Source organism: Thermobia domestica, chromosome 14 (genome assembly GCF_964235325.1).
Source record: "Thermobia domestica chromosome 14, izTheDome1.hap1.1, whole genome shotgun sequence".
Taxonomy (NCBI): Eukaryota; Metazoa; Arthropoda; class Insecta; order Zygentoma; family Lepismatidae; genus Thermobia; species Thermobia domestica.
The window spans coordinates 90,657,175-90,668,442 of NC_137467.1; the positions used below are offsets into that span (position 1 = coordinate 90,657,175).

General features: G+C 35.3%; 2 protein-coding genes across 3 annotated transcripts in view; both read left to right on the forward strand.

The window, feature by feature from the left end:
• Positions 1-4,108, forward strand: part of LOC145670259 (RNA-binding protein 41-like) — a 53,949-nt gene extending 49,841 nt beyond the window's left edge. For both annotated transcript variants that reach the window (XM_081738678.1, XM_081738679.1), the window contains exon 8: positions 2,570-4,108. The gene's annotated coding sequence lies outside the window, so the exon portion shown is untranslated. The remainder of the gene's footprint in view (positions 1-2,569) is intronic.
• A 66-nt stretch (positions 4,109-4,174) lies between these two features.
• On the forward strand, positions 4,175-6,210 carry LOC145670260 (uncharacterized). The gene is made up of 2 exons (XM_081738680.1): positions 4,175-4,806; positions 5,141-6,210. The coding sequence occupies exons 1-2, from the start codon at positions 4,188-4,190 to the stop codon at positions 5,521-5,523; spliced, it is 1,002 nt and encodes a 333-aa protein (XP_081594806.1). The 5' UTR covers positions 4,175-4,187; the 3' UTR covers positions 5,524-6,210.
• The last annotated feature ends 5,058 nt before the right edge of the window (positions 6,211-11,268 follow it).

Here is an 11,268-nt window from a genome sequence, read left to right on the forward strand (position 1 = left end):
CCCGCATTTCGTGGTTCTTTTTGTTATGTTGCAGATACTTAAATAAGGATTAAAAATTTGTATTAAAAAAAGTTGAGGGTGGGGCCCCGGCCAAAATTCCGGCACTGACCAGTCCGAGACTAATTTTACCTGTCCTGCTGTTGAAAATTGTCTCTTTGAAGGTACTGAAGTTGCTGAAATAAGCCAGTATTTCCTAGTAATGTGAAAAAAGCATGGCATACTCTGGTACTTTGCAGACCACCATTTGATTGGATTTTCTGAAATTCCCACAACATGATCAACTAAATACTATGTCAGTTCATCAATTGCTGCTGTTGTCCTTTCTTTATATGCAAATCCTAATAAGAAATTGAGTCCTGTTTCAACGAATCCATCTGTTGCACATTCTTCTGTACCTTCTATCTCCTGCAACGTATTCTTCACCATATTGTTATGTCCTCATGGCTTTTCTCGTCTGTTATAACGGCAACGAATTACAACGAGGATCTAGTAATGCTATAATGAATGTAGAGTTCTCCAAAGTCTACATTCACGAAGATCTTGCGAGACTATTTGTTTTATATACTTGATTGCATCACTCTCTGACTCATAGGGACTAAGTGGACACTTAACAGCCCTTACATAATGGAGAAGACGCTCGATATTGTAGTATATAAAATATATAAATTTAATTAAATTATTTTTCAGTTCTTCTTAAAAAATCAACTTTCTCTTCATATAAAGCTACCTGGCCTACTTGTCGATTCGGCCCTTTCCTTCAGATAATACTACTACTATATATATATATGGGTCATTCTCCAAATTGGGGACACTTTGTGTAACTCTCCAATAATATGAAAGCCCTTTGCAAAAAAAGGTTCTTATTCTTTTTTCAGTCAAGCAGCATTGATAAACTATAAGTTCCAACCGATATTATCGTTATTTTAAAATTTAGGTTTAATACAAAAGTTTTTGAACCACTTAAATGTCAACTCCATGGTATGTAACTAACTACATTTTTATTCAGAGAATTGAAGTTTTCTTGACTATGGCATTATGCGACTTCTTTGTACTTTTATTTGCATGAAGCGAAAATATGAAAGAATTGAACGGCAATAATATTATTTTCCAAGACAATAATAATTTATTTATTTTTTTTGTTCAAACTCGCGTTACCAATATTTTATATCAACTTCTTGGGGAAAATGAAGTTCTCAAAAATGCAACAGATGGCATGAGCAGCGTTTTTTTGTCCGCACGGGAAGAAGGTTGACGCCATGTTTAGTTGAAACAACTTGTAGTGTGAAAGATACCGCGCAGCGCAGGAGCACAACGTTCGTAGAAAGTAGAAATTTCAGGTAGGTTAGGTTTTTATCAGTCAACTCCATGTTTGCAAGAAACTTTTTAATTGTTGTTTGTATCAAAAAAGAAATATGCTCAAGAGGTTAAACATACACTGCAAATGATACACTGTAAAAGGCATTTTAATATTTCTAAAACTGTAGAGTCCATCTCTGAGTAAACACAAAAACGTCAACTCCATGGTCGTCAACTCCATGGAATTACGTTGTTGCTTTATCTCCACGGAGTTGATGGTAACGTACATGGAGTTGACAAGGCGCTAAATACTAACTGACCGAGCTAATTGAAATTTACAAGCATCGGCGCAAATCTGTTTTCAACATTGGGAGAGACGGGTAAGACCGTTCCCATATTTTTTCTTAATTTTTTAAGTGATGTTCAAAATATTTATGAAGTTGGGAAACAATATTATGGAGAATCAAGGGAGAAGCATAGTTGACTTCAACATTGGGAGGCGGGCAGATTTCATGCTTATTCTGGGGGAGGGGAGATGAATCTGATTTCTGAGGTAAACCTGTTGTATATTATACAGCAAGGGACATCAATTTCATCTCACTTTCCATTGTGGTAGTCGAACACAAATAATATTTCTCCCCCCCAAAAGAAAAACACATTTCAAATAGGATTATCGGGGGAACAGTGCCCCCAGTTCCAAGATTGGGAGACATGTCCCCCTCATTCCCCGGGACTTGCGCCAGTGTCTACGAGTCAACTCGCTTGGCATTTGCCTTGTGTGTCTATCTGTCTGTCACTATGTATGTATGTACACACGGAAAAGAAAGTATTTGACAGTTGACAAATTTCCTTTTGCCAATAACTCGGGAACAAATGAATTAATCTGGATCTTTTTGTCGTTATCCTTAGAATAGTTATAATTTGATTGCTTGGAAAAGTCGGTACTCTAATAGATTAATTTATTCTTGAGTTATTAGGAAAAGAAATTTTGTCAACTGAAGAATACTTTTCTTCGTGACTGTACCACGATAACTTCCGAACGAATGAACCGATTCAAATGACATTTTCACAGATTGTTTATTCTTTCAATGTACAGTACAGGTCAGGTTCGTTGGGGAAACAAAGTCAGACCAGAGGGAGGGGGTGAAACCCCCTCAAAGTTGTAAAAAGTAGAAAAATGAAGAAAACTTCTGCATTTAAACCGCGTTTAAATGTTTTGAAGCGCATATATTACATAACTTTTATGTGAATATGTTATTCTTGTTCTTTTCAGCCAAAATGGGAAGAATTTCAAAAAGGAGAAATCAAACAATTGAAGAAGTCAGAAAGAAAAAGAGAGAAGCTGAGAGGTTGAGACGTGAAAGAATTCGTAATAATCCTGAATTATATGAACGGTTTAAGCAGAAAGAAAGAGCACGATACCATAAAAGGAAGAGCGAAGGCAAGATAAAATTTATTCAGGATCTTAGTGAAAGAGAACAACGAATGCGGAGAAAAATGTGGAGAAAGTCCTCATCTAAGTACAGAAGAAATATAAAACGTGGTGAGAAATTTTGTGACTATTTAAATACTTTAAGTCTTCCAGCAAGTCTTGAACAAGATGCCGAAGTTGAGAATAATCTTAGGCAGCCAAGTACAAGCTCATCCGATGGAAGGAAGAGGGTAGGAAGGGAGAAAGTTAAGAAAGATAGAGCAAAGGCATATAAAGAAATTAAGAAGCTGAAGAAGGAAGTGAACAAATATAAAGGAAAATGCGAACGTTACAAGATGAAATATTATAGGTTAAAGAAAGGAACGGGCAACATTTCAACTCCAAGGTCGAAAGTAACACGTATGCTCCTAAAAGAAAATGTGACACCACGTGTTAGACAAAGACTGCTTTTCAGCGAAGTTTTACTTACACAAATGAGAGACAACATTCAACGAAGTAAGCATCCGCGGAAAGCTCGAATCTCATTATGTCATTTTGTATCAGGGAAAATTGTTAAAAAGTATCGATGCATGAAATACTTAAAAGATATTTTAAGTTATAAAGTTCTGAGAGGAGATAGTAAACATCTGAGACATAAGTCAGTGGTGAAGCGTGAAAATGTAGAACGCGATATAAAACTATTTTTGGAAAAAGATGAGTGTAGTACGCTTTGTCCCGGGAAAAAAGACACGATAACAAAACATGGTCAGAAAATGCAAAAACGTTTTCTTAATGATACATTACAAAATTTGCACAAGCGATTTTGTACTCAGAGTGACTATTTTGTGACTTATGCTACATTTTGCAAGTTACGCCCATTTTGGATTGTTGCTCGTAAGTTAAAAGACACAGAAAGTTGTCTTTGTATTACTCATGAAAACGTAAGTTTGATCTTCTCTAGACTGAAATATTTGCGTCTAATTGATTATAATAACATTGACACTTTGTGTTATAGTTTGTGTTGCGAAGATACTCAAAGTGAGAATTGTTACAGAAGACAGTGTGCAAAGTGCAAGGTAAAAAAAATCTCTGTTATAAATTTTGAAAAGAACCTGAAAGTTAAATATGAGAAGTGGGTGAGTAGGAAACACGTGATAAAAACAAAAGCAGGAACGAAAGTGTGCACAAAATACGCGAAAGAAATACTTGAAAGCACAGAGAAGATCTTTTAACTGAGTTTGAGAAGTTACTTCCAGAATACATGGTGCATGTAAATAATAATTACCATCAACAAAATCAGATATCGAATTTAAAACAACGTCTAACTATTAGCACTGTCTTACTACATGTTGACTTTTCAGAAAATTACAACTGTAAATATTCTAGAGAAATACAGGCATGCCATTTTGGTGGTTCGCGTGAACAGGTGACCATTCATACAGTAATGATGTATTATAAAAGTGAAAACTCGCAAGAAATAATGAAGAAAGCCATCTGTACGCTTTCCGATAGTTTGCGTCACGATCCGATTTCTATCATTGCACATTTGAACCCTGTGTTTATTCGAATAAAGGACTCAGTACAAAATGTTACAGAATTGCATTTCCTTAGTGACGGACCAGCCACGCAGTATCGTAACCGAAAGATGTTCCAATTAATTGGGACATATATCCCGAAAGTGTTTCCAGATCTAAAAATCATTACTTGGAATTTCAGTGAAAAGGGACATGGAAAGGGTGCTCCCGATGGTTTAGGAGGAACTCTGAAAAGAACAGCAGATTCTCTTGTAGCGCAAGGTAAAGATGTGGCAAACTACACTCAATTAGTTGAACTAATTGCTGAAAATGTTAAAGGAATCGAGGTAATACCTGTGCCTGAAGCGGAAGTAAAACAACTAGATCACCTCGTACTTGAAAAAGCACCACGTTTTAAAGGAACTCTACAAGCGCATCAAATAACATGGGCTAAGAGTGATACTTCGAAATTACGTGTCAGAAGATTGAGCTGTTTCGACTGTTTCCCTGGTGATACCTGCTGCCATTACGAAATTGGGTGTATCTCTCTAACCGGAAATTGCAATCGGGCTTCTTCAGTTACCTGTATCCTTTCTCTGAAGACTAAATGTATTTATGTTAAGTTAAAAATTCTTAATTTTACTAACCCATATTACTTAATATTTAATATTTAGATAATTTCCGAGGGTAAGGGTAACACGATAAATAGGAAAATAACCTAACACCAATGTTTTATTCAAATTAATAAAATTTAGGATAATTAGGGATGGAATAGACAAAGCAACGGAAGATATATTTTGATAAGATTGGTAGATTGAAGTACTATAGCAATTTTAAAAGTACTCTATGCAGGTCATTTTTCTTCAAAATATTACCACACTCCATCTATAGTACGTGCTATTTCCTTAACATCTGGTAGGTCTTTCTTCAACAAAGAAACTAAATGTAAGTGATGTATACACTAGTTCTGATTCCGAAACCGAAAAGGTACGTGGATCAACATGCCCAACACAAGCTAATGTTGGAAGTGACATAATTGATTGTTTCGTTGTGGTTGAATTTCAGTGTGGAAAGACTTCCAGACATTATGTTGGTCTTGTGTTAACTAAACAGTGCGATGAATATAAAGTAAAGTTTTTAAGACGTAAATACAATGGTTCATTTTACTATCCAAAAGAAGACGATATTTCTTTTATTCCTTTAACTGACATTAAGCAAGTCTTGGGAAAGCCAGAAGAAACACGGAGACATACTTTGATTTTTCCTGATCTTGATGTCAAAAAATTTTCAAACATATGCTGAAAAGCAGACCAATGTGTGTTTAAGTAGCTCACAAGTAAAATGTTATGTGTTCATTTATTCAAGATTTCAGTAGATTTTTTTTCTTTTAGTATTTCGTCCTAATTGTTCTTTTCAATTCACATAAACTGATATATACTCTAAGTATCCATTATTATAATAAGTACAAATACAATAGTCTATTACATATATATTAGACTTATAGTTCAACAATTACATGTTAACCTTGAATTTTATTACAATATTATTTTTACGTATTATATAACATGTAGGTATGAATAGGAATACATGTCAATTCATTCATTCAGACCACTTATATCATTTTGGACTATAGTCACTGGTTATAAACTCCATTTCCTTAGAAATATTAGTAAACTATAAGTGATACGTGTTCCTTACAGTTTCATTTTAGTACATTAAATTCTGTTATGAAGGTGTATTAGAAGTACTGCATCATTTCACATTTTCTTTTAATTGGTTGCAACTCATATAATCTAAAACTTTCAACTCCGTGGAACTAACATCAACTCCGTGGACACTGAAAAATATTGAACTTCAAAAAAATACTAAAATATGACTAAAGTGTACGCCAAATGCATTTTTGGTTATCAGTATCATGTACTGATGAGAAAAAAGTTACAACATTCCTCAAAGAAAAAAGTTGAATAAATAAATATTTTACATTCTAAATTGTCCCCTATTTGGAGAATGACCCATATATATATACTACACATTAAAATTTATAATAATACCTATGTAATATTATTCAATATCTCTCTGTATATATACGTGCTTCTCAGTCTAATATCTAGGAGTATTTTTAACTGAATTTTCTTGTTCCCGAATTCAGGGACTTTTTTATTTTAAAGAACAAAACACCATTATTTTGATTATCCTTTTATTCTAAGATAGTTAAACGGATTAGAAGTTTTCGTAGTAGCACACGCAGAGTTATTCCCCAGAGTCTTCACTACAAACTCTGAAATGTTTCTATCAATATAGGCCCGAGCCAGTACATACCTAACGTGAATTCTCTAATCATCTAAATTCCTTAAAATGTTGGTGGTTTCTGTGGCATAAGCTTTTTGCTGTCCTCATGGTTGTAACAGCTCATCTTAGCCTTAAATTTAAAAGCAATTCTCTCATTAGAAGAAAGGCTTGGTCTAACTACACAGAATCCTCGTACAGAAGAAAACTATGTTCGGGATGCCTAGCTAAAACTCTTTATGAGGTTATAGGTGAGGAGAACGTAAAAAACAGTCTCTCATTATGAGACAAGAAAAATGGCCCTTAAAGTATGCCGTGCCCTATCCCTCGGTCTCTCACTAATGAGACCCGAAAACTTGACTCTTTTACAAGGGGCAATCCCTATCACAAGTTAAGTCAGGAAAACAAAAATGTACAACATATAAAAGCTATTCAAAGTATGAGAAAGAAATTCTCAACCCTAAAAAGGATCGAACCGAAAACCGTTTGAGTTCTAGAATATTCTTCGTAAGTCCTAACCAAATGTTTAACAAACCATCACCTTAATAAAACCTCACCTAACTATTTAAACATAATTCCTAGCAGGGGAACAAACTTAAGAAAATCGAAAAAATCCACAACGTAACAAAAAGTTAACATTTTAAATTATTTAACTATGCGTCCTATCTCCCTGCCTGGTCTTACGCAAGACCACCTAGGTAGCACGTCTTTCACTACACTCAGACCATTAAAAAAAAAGTCCTCTAACGGACTTAAAACAAAAGTGGTTGATTCACGTTAACCCAGGACCCAGTGGTTGATCCAGGCCTTATGTAGCCAAGTGATCCAATGGTTTCTGAAAGAACAACCCTGAGCAAGAGAACAGGGATCGCTTATAAATGAATCAGGAGACACATTGCAGAATCGGAATACGAAAAGTTCCGTAGTTAAAAGAAAGGAAAGATCGTTAAGTTTGAAAAAAGAAGGACGCTAACTACCTCTCCTATATTTTTCCGTTTCTCTGCAACACATGTGGACAAAAACTATAGCTTCTAAAGGACCAGTGTTTCTATCTATCTTTAAAAGATTCATTTCATCTATATGAGCAGCAATGCTTAAAAAAATAATATAGAGTTTGCAAACCTAATATTTAAACGTATATATAATATATATCATATAAAATTACACATTATAAAAATTTTCATTATTAATATAAATCAAGTAAGTGGCATAAAAATATCCACTTACATATACTCCAGCTATAAATATAGAAAAAGAAAAAATGAAATTACTTTCTTGCGCAAATTCTCTTAAAAGTTCACTGTCTCTTGCAGTCTATTGCACTTTCACAGTAATACACTAGCATTGATGTAAATACTTCAACACATAAAAACGATATATATATATACGAATATGTTTCAAAGTCTAATGTCTCGAACTGTCTTTGAATTTAATTATACGACACAAAATTAAGAAATAAACAACTACACACTAAAAATGAACTGCACTCAGACGTTCCAATATTTACTCACTCAGTCACTGTTCTTCACCACAAAAACACAAGTTTCATTCTGTAGAATATTTAAAATTGTAGTTTCCTCTTTACATGTTCTTTCCTTACAGGTTCTTCTTCACACTCAATGTTTTTTTTTTTTCTCGGGGTACGAGGCAGAGACTCTAAATCGAGGCATTCACCATCAGTGATCAAGCCTATAAAATCATCATCGGTGTCTCGATCCTTGGAACAGAAAGGCCTGTTGAAATCATATGTAGAGGAATCCTTCCTAATTTTCTCGATATCTCGTACTTGCTCTAGGGTTAATTTAGCAGTTGTTAACCGCAGTTTCTTGTGAGCTGGTTCCTCTGTATGATCCCCTAAACGTTTCTGTCGTCTTTTGTTATTCCTGTAGGAATCTATATTAAATAACAACTGAAGTGTTAAAGGATTCTCTGGATGCGGTCTAACAGCAGCATACACGGACAGTTTCGAACTAGAAACTTTGAATTCCATTATGAAACAGTACGGATCAACCTTCCGAATTCGCAGAAACTATTCAGCTTCTGACTTGCCTGGTAGAGTTCTTAAAAGCAAACTAAACTAAAGGTCTAACCTAAAAAAAAAAAAAGAAAGTTAAAAACAAGAAAAACTGAAGATAAAACAGAATAGACTAACGTTTTCTTTCTCTCTTTTTTTTTTAAACAACTAGGTCTGAGAATTGAATAACTTTTCCCCCTCCAGATCTTTTCTCTTCCTTACTGAACAAACAATGAATGTAAGAGGGTTGTAATTCTAGAATGTGATGACAGAATGAAGGGGGTGCCACATGCTGTTTTAACATGTCTGCATTGGTTCTAGTTTATTTTCTGTCCCAATCATTCCTAACAATGTAGGAATTCGTAGCAAGGTGTTTCACAGTGGTATATGTACCCGAATATCTGTTTAGAAGGGAAGATGCTACTTTCTAGGTAGGCTCGGACAAGCGGATCACCCGTAACCAGACCTTACTCCAAATTTTAAATGTTTTTTTTCTTCTTCCTCTATCATACATTTTCTTGTAGGCTTTGTGTCTTTTTTTTCCTGAACTTGACTAGCTCTGTCTAACGCGACAGTCATTCTGTCTTTCAGCTCTTCCTTACGTATTTGGGATAGTTGGTTGGGTGTTCGCCTTCATTTTTCATGCTTTCTTCAGGGTGCCTTAAAATTGGATGAGGTAGTTCACGCCCAAAATGAAGATAGAAAGAGCTATATCCAGTGGAGGAGCATACTCTTGAATTGATGGCAAACTCATTGTGTTTAATACCCCTACTCCAATTTTTATGGTATTTATTATAAATACCCAGTAGCAATTTTACGTCTTTAACAATTCTTACAGATTTATTAGCCGTAGCCCTGTAAGCGCTAATATAACTATATTTAGTTCCTAGTACTGTCATAACTTCTCTCCATAACTTGCACAAAAACACACTATGATTATCAGAACAAATATATTCATAGGTTCCGTACTCTGAAAAGAAATTAACTATGCAGTTTACCATAGTCTTTGCTGTCAGTCTTCTTATGGAGTAAAGTTTAATAAATCGGGAGAAAGCGTCTACTATTACAAAACAATACCTGTATCCTCCTTCCTTTGAAGCTGGTAGACCCCAAAATTGTCTGGTTGGGCTTAGTAGCTAATGAGCTCTGCAATTCTCCAAATTTTGTGTTGACATTTTCCTTAAATACAGTACAGGCTACACAACTCTTACAGAAACCCAGTGTTTCACGTTTCATATTATTCCAAAATATGTTTTTCTTATTTTTCTAAAGGTTTCATTAAAAGAAGGATATCCGGATTCTTTAATCATGTGCCCTGTATAGCAAGCAGAAGCACCCAATATTTTGGGAATCCATATTACATGCTTAACCTCGTTCATGATTTTAACACGGCGCATGAGAATGCCTTGGTCAGAAAAATATGAGACACTATCAAGGTATTTTAGTTAATTCTCATTGAACGAGAGAGTTTTTGCCTTTCGTTTCTTTTGAAGCGGATTAATTTATTCAAAAAAATCTTTCTCTTGATATTCTATTATTCGTTCAAAATCTGTCAACTTAATTAGAATTCCATTTGAATGTTCTTCTTTTTTCTCTTTTTTTTTCTTCTTCGGCAAGAAGACAAAAAGGTAATTCTCAGGAAAGCTTTTTCTTATCTCTATCAGATACTGGTGTCGTAATAAAATTCTCTGTATTTTTCTTCCTCTTTTCAAACTTCATTTTTTGCTTTTTAATTTTAACAGATTTACTACCTATGATATGTCAACAGAAAATCCGATCTTTGCATTTCTTTAAAATCAACAAGTGCACCATCTTCTAATTGTATTTTTAAATAACCAGGATCGTCCCCTCCCAAAGGCAAGTTCTCTTGAGCCTCTTGAGAGCCAATAAGTTCCTGTCCCTCGGCGTGATTATTTTCAATCCTAGATAATAAATCTACATGCTGTATCTTTCCTGGTCTACAATATAAAACTACATTAAATCTCATGATGCGTGTGGCCCAACGACAGACCATCGGAGGGATATTAGTAGCCTTTTATAAACTTATAGCAGCTCTGTTTTCTGTATAAACATGCACTACAGGAGCATGTACTAAATAAACTTCAAATTCCTCAAGGTAAGTAACGATGGAAAGAATTCAAGATATGCAGAACAATACTTTTCTTGATCTCTATTTAATCACCTAGACCCGTAGGCAACTACTACTAATCTTCCTTTATCATCTTTCTGACGAAGAGTATAGCAGAATTGACTGTCTGAGTACCTTGTGATCTGCTGGTCTTTAGAAGGGAAGAGAAACTGGTGCCGAAGGTAACTTTTGGCTGTTGCCTTCGTTTAGCTTCAGCTGCGGAGATCTTCTCGATTACCATCAGTTCACGGATCTTCTTCTCAGCCATAAAATTAGGACAGACAAGTTCGGCCATGACACTGTTCACAGCCACCGCAAATAAGGTCACACTGAGCACACTGCCTTGGGGAACACCAGTTTCCTGAGAAAAAGACCGAGACAGTGTGGATCCAAGCTTCACTCTAAAGGAGCGCTCGCGGAGGAAATGCTGGAGAAAAAATCCCAGATGTCCACACACACCCCATGTGTGCACTTGCCGCAAGATACCATAACGCCAGACCGTATCATAGGCCTTCTCCAGATCAAAAAAGATGGCGACAAGATGCTCCTGATGTCGAAAGGCGTCCTGGATGGCAATCTCAAGATGAACAAAATGATCGGTCGTGGAACGATAACGCCG